At 43.1% G+C, this 17,353-nt stretch overlaps 1 protein-coding gene across 20 annotated transcripts in view; it reads right to left on the minus strand.

The window, feature by feature from the left end:
- Sgip1 (SH3GL interacting endocytic adaptor 1) overlaps positions 1-17,353 on the minus strand; it is a 209,652-nt gene that overhangs the window by 8,883 nt on the left and 183,416 nt on the right. For all 20 annotated transcript variants that reach the window (XM_085839154.1, XM_085839147.1, XM_085839157.1 and 17 more), the window contains 6 exons: positions 12,335-12,446; positions 5,903-6,058; positions 3,745-3,877; positions 2,067-2,269; positions 797-861; positions 127-291 (listed from right to left, as the gene is read on the minus strand). In XM_085839154.1, coding sequence (XP_085695280.1) covers positions 127-291; positions 797-861; positions 2,067-2,269; positions 3,745-3,877; positions 5,903-6,058; positions 12,335-12,446 — 834 coding nt within the window. The remainder of the gene's footprint in view (positions 1-126; positions 292-796; positions 862-2,066; positions 2,270-3,744; positions 3,878-5,902; positions 6,059-12,334; positions 12,447-17,353) is intronic.

The following is a 17,353-nucleotide window of genomic DNA, read 5'->3' on the forward strand; positions in this document are numbered from 1 at the left end:
TGCCAGTTCATCTGTACTTAATTCAATGATCAGTTTGCTCTCTAATGGGCTGTGGGGATAGGAGCTGTGAGGAGGCAGAGAAATCACAGCCAGTTCCTGCTCAAGGAGGGACAGCTAACCACATACCTGCAGCAAACCTCTTCTTAATGAGTGAAAACCGATAGCCAGCTCCAACAAGCTCAATGTCACAGCCAGAGAGAGTACTTCCTTCACTCGTGAACTGCACAACCAGTGGGGAAGGTTTGCTCGGGCCTTCGGATAATTGAAATCTCGCCAGTAAAGAACCTACGCCTTTAAAAGAAGAGCGTTACCGCAAGACAGCAGTTGGCAGCACTCTCCATGCAACTTTGAAGTCACACTTGAGGTGAACTGTGCAAGACTGGGCAGCCGAGGAAGCAGCGGATTCTTCGTTTGCAAAATGAGAGTGAGCAAAGCATCTTTGAGGAGCCTGAGCAGCTGGTCGGGGCACGTCAGCAGAGCGGTACTTTGAAATTTGTGACATGCTACAAGGATGGCTACATCCTTTCCAGCCTGTGATTTACATCAGAGGGAGAAAGAAAAGCATCTATGGGGACATGACACAGGGCGGACACATGCCGTGGTCTACATGGGAGTTGAGGGCTTGGTGGGAAAGGAGAGAGGAAGGTCTGCTAAAAGCCACTTGCTTTGATAGATGTTAGTAAGTAAAGAAAGACTAACAAAGCATTCTGCTTGCTTCTAGGGGTACGTGGCTTTGGGTTCATAGTTGGCCAATACCTGTAAGTTATGTCAGATTTAAGCCCGTGATTACAATTACCTCCATTTTCTGACTTCTGGGAGATATCGGGAATCTTCCATAATATTCTTTGTTGTTCAGCATTCCTACAAAATAAAAGGAAGAGCTTTCTCACACACCAAGAATTTGCCCAACAGATGTCACAGTTCCAGATAGTGCTAAACTAGAACAGACTCCAAACGTTTAGCTCTGCCTAACTGTATCTGTTCCCATGCGTGCATAATGTGCTTCCATTTCCTTATTCTAAGGAACCACAGCAATGTGAGACAAACAGAGGGTACACAGACCTTACAATACATCTACCCAGAAAGCAGATGAGAAGCGGTTGGTAATTGTGGTGTTTAGGTAATTTTCACTGCAAATGCTGGTTAGCGCTAGCTCACATTTGTTTTATTTTTTAAATATTAATTTATTAAAGTATATGAATGCTCTGTTTGCATGTACACCTGCATGACAGAAGGGGGCATGGGATCCTATTATAGATGCTTGTGAGACATTATGTGGTTGCTGGGAATTGAACTCAGGACTTCTGGAAGGGCAACCAGTGCTCTTAACTGCTGAGCCATCTCTCTAGTCCCCCACATTAGTTTTAAAGAAGTACTCTACATCTTGCTGGTACTTGTGAAAAACCTGAAGTCCTCCATATCCCCCCATTAGAGATGATTCTAGCACTCAGTGATTTCCTCAAGTCCCATCTGATTCCCACCAGCGAGCCTTTCTACAGTTTAGGGGCTCAATGGAACACTGCATTCCCCAGACTCTCCTGCAGTTAAGGTTCTAGCTCCAAGGGAGGCTCAGGTTTGGGAGGCAGAGGAGGCTGATGAACCTGTTTCCCTAGCCAGCAGCTGGGATGGAAAGAATCTTCAAACACAGGGTCCAGCCTGGGCCCCAGTGTGTGTGTGTTGAGAAGGAGTTAGGCCAGGTGTGTTTTCTGATCCTGGGAATCAAACTGTTAGGAGGCAAACCAACCTGATTTTCCTGGTAGCCAACTCCTCTCCTTCCCCAGGCCCTGTACATTCTGCAGTGCACTGGGAAACACTCACTTTCAGCTGAGATCCAGAGGGAAGCCTCTGCTCCATGCTTGCATGGTAAGCTAAACATCAGACTCCCCTGACTAAAGCCTTTTCCGCTCAACTGATCTGTAGTAGTTATCCGTTTCCACCCAAGTCCTCGGACTGGCCCTCTGAGGTCTCTTCCCACAGTGAAGCCTGGTGCTAAAAACTCTACAGTCCCTTAAGCAGGAGTCCCTTTAGAGGACAGAGCAGGGGGAGGGGAAAGTGAAGCTTTTTACCAGACTGCTGGAGGAAGCACAGCCTGAAGCTTGGTCACTCCTCCGTCTATGGGAACCAGGAACTGTACGTTGTTGAGGGCCACTGCAGTGGACATGGCATCCGTGTTGTACTTATAGTCTATGCGCAGGTCAGTGCTTGCAGGCTCACAGCGCCAGTTTACTGCCAAGTTCAGAGGTGTGGACTGAATGCCCTGGGCAGACACCTTGCCAAAGGACAGGAGAGAGAACGCGTAAGTCTCAACTGTTGATCTAAAACCAGAGGCTGTGGTTGGCTCCCACTGGTCTGGGCTTACAAATCCAAATGTCACACTATTGTTTGTGATGCTCACAAATGGGATCCCAGAGAAAGGGTGGTGACGCGCAGGTGACAGGTGGCGTACGGGTGGGAGTGTTGGGTCCTTGAGGTAACTGTGACAATTAGATGCACAAGGTCAGCTGTGGAAATCCCTACAGCATGTTCAAGTCCACAGAGGCATTTTCTGTACTTAGGAAGGTGAGCCAGCATGTTGGTTAGAAGCTGCGGCCACAAGACTGAACAGTCTTGGGTATGAAGTCTGGTTCTGTTGCTTAGCAACCTGATTGATCTTGGGCATATCACTAAACCTGCTCAGCCTCAATGGCTTTCTCATCTGCCAAATGGGAATTATAAAAACAACAGAGCTCATAGGCTGTCAGGAAAGTCCAAGGAGGAACAGCACCATGTCTGGCACATAGTATGCATATGTCTAGCATACAGCATCGGAGCGACTCCTTGATACTTGTTAACTGCTAATATGCATGTCGTGTTTGCTCTTCATGATGAACCAATGAGGCAGACAACGCTGGGCACTGTCATTATTCCTTTGAGATCTGTTTCCTTGGAGATTCCCTGAGATTCCTTAAGTTCAGAGGACCTGAACCAGGTTCTCTGCCTGGAAAACTACAGTCTATGCAGTCTAGTTAGAGCCAACAGTGAGGGAATCAGAACAAGAAAAGCCAGGTTTGAATAATAAAATGTTGCCATAGGACAGTGACATCAGTTCCTGGTGTGTAGTGTAGAATTCACCTCTCCCCATTCCCTCAGCACCCATCAGCTGCTAACAGCCCTTTGGCTAGAGGCTCCTCCATCATTGCATTATTTCTTAGCGTAAGTTTCATTAGAACTATTACATGATTAGAATTATTATCCTAGAAAAAAACTAGGTTAGTTATCCTTAATAATTTAAAATTAAAAGTATTAGAACACTTATGCTGTAACCACAATTATGCTGAGCTAACTTAGCAATACCTATCACATTTTAAAAATAGATTCATTATTTGTATGTGTATGTGTGTGTGCCACTAGGGAGCTGGAACTGAAGTTGTGTCTTCTGCAAGAGCAATAAGTGCTTTCCTTAGCTTAGCTTAACCTCTGACCTATTTTTCAGCTCCAACACTTATTAATTATGTATGTGAATTTTCAACTTCATTTTGGGGCCATGTTTCTATAATAATTAAAACAAAATATCTCACTTTGTATTTATGGGTATGATTAATAGTCTCCTCACTAGTCCCCTCATGATTCCTTAAGGCTTCGGTTTTAGAACCACAACATTTCAGTAATAGTAAAAGAAATGGTACTTTTATGCAATATTAGGTAATTTAGAATATAAGTTTTATAATGTGAAACAAGATAACCCTGACCATACAATCGGCTTACCTGATATTTGAGCATGTCCACATTATAGTATGTAGCCTGGGGTTTTTGTTCAGAGACTTTCTTTAGGTGAGTCATCAAATTTGGCATGTTTACCCAGAATTCCTTGGTATTGGCATCATTTTGTGTATTATCACTAGTAAGATGGGAAAAAAAATCAACAATTGAGCAGCATCTCATCAGTACTGTCACCTGCACAAGAAACGTCTCAGCAGACCATCTCTGATTTCTGCATCTGCCTTTGATAGTCAGCGCTAGATAGCATCACCAGTGTGGTTTTGGCATAATGCAGTTTGATGTGGTGTCCCATAAGCTGCCGGGTTCCCACAGGGAGGCACCGCTGTGCTGTCAAACATTCCTGAGAGGCCCTGTGTGTTAACCCAGCAGACTGACAACCAGCTGTTTCCTCATCCATACTTAACAGCTCTCCCCACATTATCTTACTTCTATTCAAACTTATCAGTCAGTACAACTAAGGGGGGGTAAATTGATTTTCCTTTGGACTGGCTTAACTAGTAGAGGCTTTCAGAAACTAACCAGGTAAAAGATTCAGTAGTACCCACTTGCAATCCTAGCATTTGGATCCCAAGACTGAGGCCAGCCTGGTGTACTTGGTGAGTCCTTATCTTAAAATGGAAAAAGTGAAGATTTGGTCTAACAGCTAACGTCACCAAGATCCTCTGCCAGCATGCATGATTTCACCCAACAGCATCTAGCTCAGAGGTTCTCAACCTCCCTAATGCTGCAACCCTTTAACACAGTTGCTCATGTTGTTGTGACCCCCAACCATACAATTATTTTTGTTGCTACTTCATAACTGTAACTTTGCTATTGTTATGAACCATAATGTAAGTATCTGTGTTTTCTGATATTCTTAGGGGACCTCTGTGAAAGGGTTGTTTGACTCCTCACCCAAATGGTGGAGAACTCACAGGTTGTGAACTGCTGAACTAATTAAAAAAAAAAAACCAACAACAACTAGCTTTATAAACAAGATGGTCTTGGAGTTTAATGGTGGTAATCATATTTATAGGAAAGCAGAATGCAGCCTTGGCCCTCTAAAAAGCTCAGTATTCTTGACAGGGTTCATCAGCTTGTTCAATGACCACATGCCTCATCTATCCTGCAGCTGCTTCTTCATCCAGGATGAAGGATGGCAGCCAGGTCCCAGGCCCTCTGGATTGTGCTATCTCATAGGGACAGGAGGGTGAATGAACAAACACGTGGATAGGAAATTTTTAATGAAAAGAATGGGGATTTTCCAGGAGAATGGCAGGGGGACAGGATTACTTTGGGGATGGTCAACGGGGTGGGAGAGGGCAAGGAGATGATCAGGGGAGATGGAGGAGATGAGAGGAAGTAGGGCCATAGGAAGGGGGGGGGGCAAATTAGCATGCCAAGCTTTGAGTGAGACCTGACTCCACTCGTCTTTGACACACAGGGACTAATGAGGAGAATGACTAGTGAAAGGACACATGGATCTAGGTAGATGCTCAGAGACAATGGCACCAAGCTGAGATTTTGGGCCATGGGCCACATGAAGCCACTGGTCAGCTTCGAGCAAACAGCAAAAAGCTATGACCTCATCAAGTTCGTTGGCTGTAGAAAATTTACTGAGCAGAGCCAGGCTGGGGTCAGGGAAGAAAGCAATCATGGCTGCCATAGCTGAGGGACATGATGTTAGTACTAGTCCAAGGGAAGACTCTGTAAAGGAGGAGTGTGGCCACTTTGGAGAGAGACTTTAAGCTAGACTAGCCACACTCTATGATGGACAGGAGTGACCTTTGTCACACCCACCATGAAGCAGCACACATGTGCAGAAGTATATAATAAAGGCAGCGCTTCAGGTCTGAAAATGAAAAGGTGTGCACTTACAGGGACAAGTACACCTGGCCTTCTCCGATGTGACACATGCCAACAGATGACCATTATAGTAAAGTTGTGTGCTTCACAGTTAAGGTTTTCAAATTCATGTGGGAGAATGACCCACAGTTCCAACATTATTTCATCTAAAAAGGTCTTGGTACAAGTTTTCCAATTATTGGGTTGGTCACCTACTACCCTTATCAACTGTTAAATAGCAAGAAGGCATGTGTGTACTGTCAGCAGAGTACTCAGGGCGTCAAGACAATCATAAGACTGTAAACAGAATCATATTTACCAGCAGAGAAGTTGGGGGTTCGGCAGGACGTGCTCTAACCTGCTGGAATTTACCACCCGGAAAGTCAGAGCTGCTGGGGATGGGTTGTTGGCAAAGTGTCTGGTGATACCAGCAGGGAAGGACAACACCATTTCTCCCGTGATCTTAACAATGCACCTGAAATACCAACCACATGAGAGGAAAGAAACAGAGTCAGCACGCTGGGATGCAAAGTGCGGTGCAGAAGAAGAGCTTTGACTGACAACCATAACACCCACACAGTTAGAGTTATGCTTCCTACCGCCAAGTCATTTCTAGCTTGCTTGAGAGCTCCAGTCCTGATTTTTTTCTTTTTAAGAGCCATAGTTGTAAGAAAATATATAGTTTGTTTCTAAAACGGGTGGCCTCTTCAAGAACTAGAAGTTTCAACTTACCTTTAGGGGACTTGACTACCTGTTTTGCGAAGTAACATATACCCCTCTGCTGAGACGTCACAAGCAAAGAGAAAAAAATGGCCTCAAGTCATATTTATTGTGTGTGGGTGCATGCACACGTATGTGTGGCAGTCAGAGGACAACTTGGGGGAGTGGTTTTCTCTTCCCATCATGTGGGTTCTAGGGATAGGCTCAGATCATCAGCCTCCTGGATCTGAGCCATTGCCAGTTAAACCATCTTGTTGGCCCAAAAGAGGCTGGCTGTTTTGTTAAATGTTTGAGTTGTAGAAGACCAACACGAAATCTAATGGTTGACCTTACAAATGGAATCATTTAGTGTTGTGATTTTTGTGTATTTGGAGATGGTCCCTTGAATGTTATCATCATAGCTCACTGGGAGGTACTTTAGCTCATTGGGTAGTATGGTCAGGGTCCTTTATATGTACCAAGGTAAAAATCTACTTTATTAGTTCTTCAGTCCATTAACTTGCCTATTTTGTCACAGTTAAAGTTAGTCATAGAAATTAAAACCCAGTTAGATGATAGCATGGAAGGTTTCCTGGAGGTATAAAGGTGATACGGTGTAGTTATTCATCACGTAGACTTTCATGCATTTGCATGTTATGACATCAACACAGTACCAAGCACCATGTTTCCATTATCCCCAAACATTTCTTCCTGACTTTCTGTAACCTCTCTGGCCCAGCTTTATACTCCCCAATCCCAGGTACTTTCTCTGTACTTTCATCACTCTGTATTGCTCTGCACTTTCTAGAATGCCATTTAACCTACTTGTGTTTGAGGGAGGGGTCAGACTCTGTTTCCCAGATAAATTAGCTTCATGGTTGTCCATGCAGTTCTGTGCATCAGTAGTTCATTTTTCCCCTCTTGGTGAGTGAATATAGCATATTTTTAAAAGAATGAATCCATTCACCCATTGAAAAAATTAGAGTTCATTCCAGCCTTCATCTCTCACAATGTGTGGTCAATGTATACAGAGGTCTTTGTGTGGGAGTAGCTCTAATTTTTCTTGCTAAATAGGAGGGATCACTGTGGCTTGTGTTGGGTATAGCCTTACCTTCTAATGAAACAGTCCAACTGCCTTTGTTTCTTTGCCCTAATCCCTCTTCCTGTGTCTTCTTTCCTTCCTTCCTTCCTTCCTTCCTTTCTTCCTTCCTTCCTTCCTTCCTTCCTTCCTTCCTTCCTTCCTTCCTTCCTTCCTTCTTCCCTTCCCTCTCTCTTTCCCTTCTTTTCTCCCCAAGTGTTTTCTAAAATGGAAAATGAAGCTGTGTGTGTATGTCAGCATTTCCACATACTAACCAGCACTGTGTACAATCTGTCTTCCCTTCAACTACTTGATGAATAGTGAGATTTAGTTTGACTTCATTTTATCTTGACTTTTAAAAAAGGCTAAGAATCTTAAGATCTTTAAAAAAGATTTATGCTATGGAGCATCTTTGGGGAGGTCAACTTGCAGGAGTTGGTTCTGTCCTTCTGCCACATGGTTTTCTGGGAGATGTTCAGGTTTGGCAAAGGTGTCTTTCTTTCCTGCTGTGTCATCTTGCTGGCCCCCCCTCAGATCCTTTTCCCGTGCTGATGTGTCCTTAGCAACTTGAAGGTGATCTTCCCAGATTCCCTGACAAGTCTTTAAATCACTTTTTTTTTCTCTTACTGAATTCCAAGTTATTTTCTTTCAGATATTCCAGGAGGATATTGTTCATCTGGTGTCAGCTTTGCAATCTTTTCTCAGATTTGGGGATCTGGTACCCTCTCCCCTGCCTCAGAACACTTGGAAGAGCAAGGAGGTTTTAACTTACACTTCCTTTTTAAGAATTACAAGAATTCAGGAATTCTTTTGATGTTCTATCTCAGAAGTCTTTGCTAAACCTAAGACCGAAAGAGTATCTCCTGTACTTTCTTCTAATTTCTATCATTTACTTTGTCATTTATCTTCATAAAACATTTTAGTAAATATTTGTATGTGTGAGATGCAGAGCTTAGTTGGTTTCTGTTCTTCATTTCCTTCTTTATTTTTCATCTTTCCTCTTCTCCCTACACCTCTCCTCTTCCAGTTGTTGGGGAAGCTCTATCTTTTCTTTCCTAAAGGAAATTGGAAATTGTGTTTATAGTTGTTATCTAGATAGGGGCCCATTGCTGGATCCATTATCTTGTTCCATTGAGATTGTTTGCTATTTGAAGCACACTGTCTTGTTTACTATAGTTTTATGATAATCTTGAAATCACATTATATTTGTCTTCCAAATTTGTTCTTTAAAAACATTTTTTGAGATTTACTTTATTTGTGTGTGTGTTTTGCTTGCATGTATTACTATCCACTCATACACGTATGTGTCTGGTGCCCTCTGAGGGCAGGAGAAGCCATTGGGTCCCCTAGCACTGGAGTCAAGAGTGGTTGTGAGTTACCATGTGGGTGCTCTAAACATAATAAGTTAGTCCTCTACAAGAGCAACAAATGCTTTTAACTGCTCAGCAATCTCTCCAGTTCCTGGCTTTGTTCTTTCCCAAAGTTCTTTTAGGAATGGGTCCTTTGTGTTGGTATTCTGTCTAAACTCCACCCCTACAGTTACCTGGCAGCAGCCAGATATTCCCCTCCCCACAGTTACCTGGCAATAGCCAGGTAGGCTTGTCCCTCTATAAAAAGGGCTGCTTGCCCCTCCTCTCTCTCTTATGCTCTTGCTCTCTCTTACATCTCGCTTCTCCCTCCTCATACACCCCCCCCCCCAACGTGGTCATGGCTGGCCTCCACTTCTCTATTCTCTTCTCTCTGCCTTTCTCTCTGCCTCTACTACTTTCTTAACTCCCCTCCCCATCCCCTAAATAAACTCTATTCTATACTTTACCAGTGTGTGGCTGGTCCCTCAGGGGGAAGGAATGCCTCGGCATGGGCACACATTCCCCCACACCGCGCCAGAGCATATTCTCAAAGCTTTCTCTTTTTATGATCACAACACTTTGTATTTCCAAATTGAATATAGAATCACAGTATCAATTTCAGCATAAAATCATTTTACAAACTCAATTCCAACTCATTCTCTACTACCTACTTTGGGAAAATTAGAATTAAAAAACATTGTTTTTCTTTGCCTACAGCATCAGGTAAAGCTTTGTCAGTAGAGGGTGCTGAAGAGAAAGTGTATGGAGTTTGCTTTGCCTAGATATCCTCTATATTCTCTAAATGAAAATGTAAGGTTATTGTAAATATAGATTACTAAATTCCATTGTTTGACGTGGTTTTATTTCTTTAGGAAAAGATTTTTAACCATAATGACTTTTCCTATGAGCATTTGATGTGAGCATCAATGTGTAATGTGAATCTGAATTATGAAAAATTTAAAATAATGCAAAATGGAAGAAATGCGTTCTTAAATGAAGCCTGGAGCCATGAAGCATTTACAGAGAATGAAGAGATTTCCAAGCCAAGTGGCCTGGCGTGTGGCTTAAAAAAAATCAGCCCTTCCTCCCCTCTTGCCATAGGCAGCAATTAATTCTCTAGCTGGGCTACCAGATCTGCAGCCTGTTCTAGTGAGGCACTGTGTGAGTCTCGAGAAAGGGGTGGGCATGAGAAACACATCTCTCCCTTGCGACTGCACTGCACTGTTAACTGCACACAGCTTCCTCTGAGCAAGCTCTGTGTGCATACACTTGAGCTGCCTAATCAACCCACTTGGGCTTATTCACTATGAAAAGTCTTTCCCCTCTTACAACACTCAGTTCAAAGGACCCTTTCTGAAGCCTTCCTTACCATCCTCATCCTTACCATCCTCACCTTAGCCTTCTTTCTTCACACTTTTCTAGGTTAGATATATGGACAGATTTAAAAAAAAAAACATGTGTAATCAAAATATTAAGGTCTTGTCTTCCACCGAATCATATTTACACCCCTTCTTCACCAGACTCTGGATTATCTCATAACATAAGCCTTATTTTCCACCCTAGGTGTCTTCACCTATTGCTTCCTGTCTGGCACAGTGCAGTGTAATAGTTTGGTAGAAGTTAGATGAGGGAGTCAGTGGGAGTCATTTAGCATCATTTAGTCACTTGAGCATCCCCAGCCTTGTTTGGATGCTGAAGACACAGCAATGGAGAAAGGAGTCAAAATTCATCTGCTGGAGGCTCCATTCCAGTGGACAGGGAGAGACAGACAATGGAAAACTGGGGGGAAATGTATGTGTGAGGTGTTAGGGGGTATGGAGGTGGTGGGGAAAGGGAGGGAGGGATGGAAGAGGTGGTGGGGAGGGTAAAGGGAGAGGAGGGGGCTGCTGTTTGTTGGCTGGATAAGAAATTCTGTTTGATAAATTTGTTGAAAACCCAAAGTGAGGGGTCAAACTGCTCATGTACATGGGAGAAAACTTCAGTGAAGCAGAGAGAGAGAGAGAGAGAGAGAGAGAGAGAGAGAGAGAGAGAGAGAGAGACTGAGTGGGAGACAGAATGAGGCAGAGAAGAGAAACAGCTATAGGCTAATGTGGCGGAAGTAGAGAGAATAGGGAGGTACATAGACAAGGAAGGAGGGAACAATCCAGGCTAGATCAGAGAGGGGGCAACTGGGTGTGGCTGGCAGTTCTTCATCAACTGAACACAGAGCGCCCAGGACCTCAGAAATCCCTGGGAAGTGTTTTCGCTGGGAACAGATGAGAGTTTGGAGCATGGGAGTGGTGTGCTGTGCGGAGATGGACTTCAGAGGGGCCGGAGTAGAAGCTGAGAACACTAGTTACATCTCTAAATACATCAGTGAGTGAATAAATGAAAGCCAGTAAGGAGGTAAGGTAGAGGACCCGCTGTGTGATTCCCCCACCACAGATTATACATTCTCTCCACATTTTATTAATTTTTAAAAATAAATATGCTTCTGTTTTCTTAGTTCTTATCAGTCTCAGTGTTCAAGGCATCAATCAGCAACCAGTGGCTCTTGCAACTCCTATAACAGGTAGTTGGACAAGTTGTTCTACCAGAGTCTACAGGACGAATATCTAAGTAGTAAGTATCTGTCAGCCTAAGCTGGCAGTGTTTATGTGCCCTATATGAGCCCCTCTCCTTTCTCCCCGATTCTCTCTTTCTCTCATGTCCCACCTCTCTGGATCAACCCCAGGCTTGTAGTGTTTGTTTGTTTGTATTATTATAGATCTAGAATAAAACCTAGTTGCTGTTGAAAAAGCTATGCCACCCAGGAAGAATGAAAGATCTAGTGACTAGGTAGGATGACTTGGGGGCTGGATTACTAATTATTTTGGCTTTCTAGGAGTGTATCAGGAGAGTCATGATGTTTCGAAACAATGTTTCAGAAGGGGAGAATGGATCCATATGTTGCCAGGTGAATTCCCACTTAAATGTGTTGCTCCAATCGTATTTAATTCTCACTGTTTAATAAAATTAGTAATGCCAATTGTGAGCACACCCGATGCTTCACATTCCTCTTGTCCTAGATTGTAAGTTTTTCTTGTTTTTAAAGTCCGGTTCTTGTGAGTGAAGAAAGACCTAAGAGCCATTCATCGCTCACTTAGGTTTCTTTTTGTTTATTGATGGGACTCAGGCCTAGAATTAAATTAATGATACACTTGGCAGTAGTCTGGTGAGAGTGTTTGGTGTGCAGGGTAGATTAATGATTCCTGTCAACAGTTTGGAGCCAGGATTCCCATTGGAACAGAGTGCTGAGAGCCGTATATCTCTCTGTGAAGAAATGCACACATAAGATGTGGCTCACATACGTCTTTAACGTCAGAACATGGGAGGCAGAGGCAGATCTTTGTGAGTTCAAAGCCAGTCTGTTCTATGTTGCCATCTCCAGACCAGCTAGCTACATAGTGAGATTGTCTTTGGAAAAAAAAAAGGATATGCAATATAATTTCAGAGAATTTTTAGATTTATGGATCTGATCCATAGAACTCTTTTTCAGAAGGCAGGGCTGACAGTGTCCTCCACCCCCCCCTGCCCCCCCCCCCCACACACACACACTAGATAGAACCAGGCTTTTAGAAGACAGTAGGCCTCATCCCAGGCTTACTTGCTTGGATCTGCTCCTTTGAAGTAGGCGTTGACAGTTTCTGTGAAAGCTGCTGCAACCGGGAGGGTGTCCTGGGCCCCCATAGTTAGGGGACTGGGCCCCCGGGAGGAACCTGTGGGAGACGAAAGACTTCCACTTATTTTCAGCGTCTGTAGAAATACACTGTATATGTCAAACTACAAATACAGTGCATTAAAGTTCACTAAAGGATTGGAGGGTGGGGTGACTCTCACTAAGAACGTGATTAAACAGCAGCTGTGTGTTCAACTCAGAGCACAAGTATTTAAGAGGAAATATTTGGCTGGCTTGTAGACAAACCTACTTGACTCGGTCACTTCACAACAGAAGAAAATCCAAGCAGATAACAAAGTCTCACAAGGGTTTACAAACGTCCTGTATAAAGCAAGAGGCAGTATTTGCATGACAGTTTGTGCAGCGGGTGGTTAAAAGAGAGAAGTGTTAGTTTTCTATTTCCCCGTTAGAGCCTTCCACCAATCACGCGCTCAGATTGAAAACTCACACTCCTTCCTTTGGAAGAGATGGTCACGTGGTGTTACAGAGCTCAGCGCTATGTTTCTGCATTATTTCTCTTTTAAAAAGCTCAGTTGCTCTCAGACTCAGCAGGTCAAGCTCCTTGCCTGAAGCATGTGCCACCGAAACGTACACATTGACAAAAGAAGGCACTCGGACCAAAGCGGTATCATCTCCATGCGCCAGGCGAGCCAATGAGTGCCTACCATGCAGGGTGTCACTCCACCTTCCCCTTAGTTCGGAAGATAGGCAAGCCACATTTTACAGAAGAGGAAGCTGAAGTTTAGAGAGCGTTGTCCAAGATAATACAGTTTTCCAAGCAGTAAAGCAAGAATCCAAATCTAGATTTGCTTTTCTGTAAAGTTTGTATTTTTACCGCCATGGATTTTTGCAATCCTCTCTCCCCTACTTTTTTCTATTTCATTCAGCTCTTAGTATCTTGTACTTGGTAGTAGGTCATCAATTTAACAAGTACTTGTTAGTATCATGTATCAGGTCCTCGGGTCCCTCAGCTGAGGATGCTCAAGATGAGTTAAACATGGTCTTTGTCCCGGGGAGCCATTCTTCAGTGTGTAGTTATGGCCATCCTCACACAACAGCATCATCCCCACTGGCATTACCATTTCCGTGAGCTCAGGCCTCCCTCAGCATTCTTTACTTCACATTTACTATCTGCGTTATGATACTCACTTAGCAGACTATATTACAGGCCTGGCTCCCAGCATGCAACACTTCCAGGGGATGTTGGAAACCTTAGGATATTGGGGTCACATGGAAAGAATTTAAGTCTTTGACAGTTTGCTGTTGAAGGAGATAAGACCCTACCTCTTTCCTGAATAACTCTTTGCTTTCTGGCCTCTATGAGACAAAAATGCCCCCTTCAATACACATTTCTGACAGGATACACTGTGCCACCACAGGCCTACAGCACAGGGCCAAGGAACTGTCACCCCAAATAAACCTTTTTTCCTTTTATGTTGATCTTTTTAAAAAAGTTTTTTTTTTTAATTTTTATTTAATGTGCAATGGCGTATTGCCTGCCTGTATGTCTGTGTGAGGGTGTCAGATCCTGGAACTGGGGTTACAGGCAGTTGTGAGATGCCAGTGGGTTTTGGGAATTGAACCCAAGTCCTCTGGCAGTTCTTAACTGCTGTTAAATAGTTAACTGCTGAGCCACCTCTCCAGTCCCTAAATTGAAGATCTTAAACATTTTGTCCCAGTAACAGAAAACCAATTAATACAGGACCAAGGCTCAAAGAGTTTCTACAACTTGCTCAGTTTTTGTCTAGCTGGAATGCAACAATATTAAGATTGGTACTAAAGTATGTGTGAATTCAAAATGTAGGCTCTGAGGACTATATTATTTTGTTTCCTTAGTGGAAAATTATAGGGCCATATGGGTCAAGAAAACAATTTCAGACAATTGGAGTGTGCATGCCACGGGATTGCAGATTTCCTGAAATAGAACCAAGATCATACATTCTAACCTTTCCTTAAGAATCAATCACCTATCGTTAGATCCGAGAAAGGTGATGTCGACACTCATTGATAAATAATTAGAGAAGAACGGAAGAAGGGATTTTATAGTGTTGCTCAATTCATTTGCTTACTTGGATATTTATAGAATGATTAACAAGTCCCGGAAGACAAGGTTCCCTAGCTGATACTAACAAGTAGGTCAGAGTGGAAAGGGGTTTAGGATGTTATCATTATAGCAAGATCATGATTCCACGTGATTGGAACTTAGAGCTTTGTTGAGGTAGTAATAAAAACAAAACAAAACAAAACAAAACAAAACAAAACAAAACAAAAAACCTGCCATCAAATACAGTAATTCAGCAAGTGCTTTAAAAGGCTGGTGTGGGAAAAGAAAACGGGATGGTTAGAAATTCAGTGATGAAGAGTTTTATAAAATATCTTGGAAAATTTGTAAGTGAAAACGTACACTAAAATAATTTTCCTCTGAGAATCTATATGAAAATCTCTGCATATGTCACAGAGCAAAGTACACATATATACAAGATTTGTACAATCTGAAGTAGCAGTATCGGTTTCTTGAGTTCTTTGGGGTTCCTGGAACTGAGATGATTAGAAAAGTTCCCTAGAGCCAGGTGTGGTGGTGCACGCCTTTAATCCCAGCACTTGGGAGGCAGAGGCAGAGGCAGAGGCAGAGGCAGAGGAGGCAGAGGCAGAGAGGCAGAGAGGCAGAGAGGCAGAGAGGCAGAGAGGCAGAGAGGCAGAGAGGCAGAGAGGCAGAGAGGCAGAGAGGCAGAGAGGCAGAGAGAGGCAGAGGCAGAGGCAGAGGCAGGTGGATTTCTGAGTTCGAGGCCAGCCTGGTCTACAAAGTGAGTTCCAGGACAGCCAGGGCTATACAGAGAAACCCTGTCTCGAAAAACCAAAAGAAAAGTCCCCTAGAAAATGAGAGACTATCCGGTGTGTGTGTGTGTGTGTGTGTGTGTGTGTGTGTGTGTGTGTGTATGTGTGTGTGTTCTACATTTAGATCATGTTCAGTATAATGTAGTCTACTCACTTCCCTTGTGTGTGCCTGGAGGGACCAGAGGTTGACATTGCATGTCTTCTTCAGTCCCTTTTGTCCCATCTTCTGAGACAAGAATTTTTTTTTTTTTTTTTTTGCATCAAGACCCCAATGTATTAGCCAGGCCCAAGGTTTAAATGCACAAGCAAAAGGGGAAGTACAGATACTTATCAGCGGGAGAGGTGGGGCAATACAAGCAAAAGGAGAAGTACTTATCAGTGGGAGGGGGGCAATAGAAATTTTTTTCTTTTGGCGTTATACGGGAAGCAGGAACTTGGTGGTATCAGGGTGTGGTCAGGACATCGGCGATGACTTAGGGCTGGAACATTCTGTGGTTATTCTCGGAATCGGTGTGTCAGTGGCTCACTTTTGACCCCCTTTTCTTCTCGGGGGGAGAAGCCCAATTCAGAGATCAGGACAATTGTGTTGTCTTAATGGCTCCCAACATCTCTCCCATTTTAATATTTTTATAAAGGCATATTGTGTAATAAATTTGTAGCCACGTTTTTAATGACCGCCTAAATATCTGTTTGCTCATCTGGTGATTTCTAACTAAAGCTGGAGCTGTTTTCCACTAAATTATCTGGGTAGCAGGCCCCTGGGACCCACCTGCCTCACGTCAGTTTTGGAGTCATATAGGCATACAGAGCCATGCCTGGCTTGCCCTGGGCACTGAGGATTGTACTCAGATCCACAAGCATATGTAGCCAAGCCCTTTACCCACTGAGCTATCTATCCAGTCCGAGGTCTCGCCTTAAAAAGAAAATAAAATTGATAAGAATTACAGATGTTAACAGATAAAGAGAATATCATGGGCATTTCATTCTTCAAAATTGCAAAACATTTGAATAGCCAGGATATTTTTTGTGAGTAAAGTGACATGATTTAGGTGGATAATGGTCTTTTAAAGTGAATGGACAATTACATGAGTCATGCGATGAATCAATGGAAAAATGTTTACTGAGGAAGGAATTGCTGGTAAGTGGTCTGGAGCTCTGCTCACAGACTGGCCTTTTATTACCAGAATTGTTAGGGGTGGGTGATGGGGGTGATGATGGCAGTACCAGTGATGATGGTGGTACCAGTGTGGAGACTAGAATAGACATTCAGCCATGACACTGGATCGAGTCTGGGAGAATAGGATTTGGCATCCAGCCTGGGATTGTTTCTTTTTCTGATACTTGTCTGAACTATTTTTGGGCAGAAATGATACAATCATAACCATTTTGTAGGCCTGTTGTGAGGATAAAAATGTATTCCATTTAGAGTAGTTCTTGGTCTGTAACAGCATCAAATTAGCTATTTTTATGATGATTGTCACAACTTAACACAGTATGGAGATTATCTGAGTAAGACAGGCTTACTGATGTGCTCAAGAATTTTTAAAAACTTGGGATATTGAGATGAAACTGATGCGAAAAGTAGCAAAAATAAATATGAAATTCCTATATATTAAGATTGAAAAATTGTCAAGCAATCTGGACATGGTGTTGCATATCTATAACCCCAGCATCCTGGAGGCTGAAGCAGGAGGATGACAAGTTGAGGGCAGTCTGGGCTACATACTGAGACTGTCTCAAAAGTCAAAACAAAACAAAAACATTGGAATAAGTAAGGCAAACATTTGTGGTTTTGACAAATAAAACTATCTCAGTAGATGGATATGTGGAAAAAGAAAACCAACTGGGGGATTTAGTTGGTTGATGAGCTTATAAGAAGGTCCCAGGAGCACTTCAGCAGTTAGACCAAACTCTGGGAGACCATGAAGACAAAGCTCTAACTCAGATCTCTCACTTCCTGTCACCTGACCCCGCCTAGTGGCCCCTACCATCTTCTACTGTTGCTGTGTCCACTTCTTGGACACTATAATCATTCTTATGGATTTGATCAATACAGTTACAAAAGCAGAAACATATATAAGATAAATATTTACAGAGAACACTTTTACCTGA

The sequence above is a fragment of the Mus caroli genome, unplaced genomic scaffold, assembly GCF_978045245.1.
Source record: "Mus caroli unplaced genomic scaffold, Mus_caroli_1 scaffold_6, whole genome shotgun sequence".
NCBI lineage: Eukaryota > Metazoa > Chordata > Mammalia > Rodentia > Muridae > Mus > Mus caroli.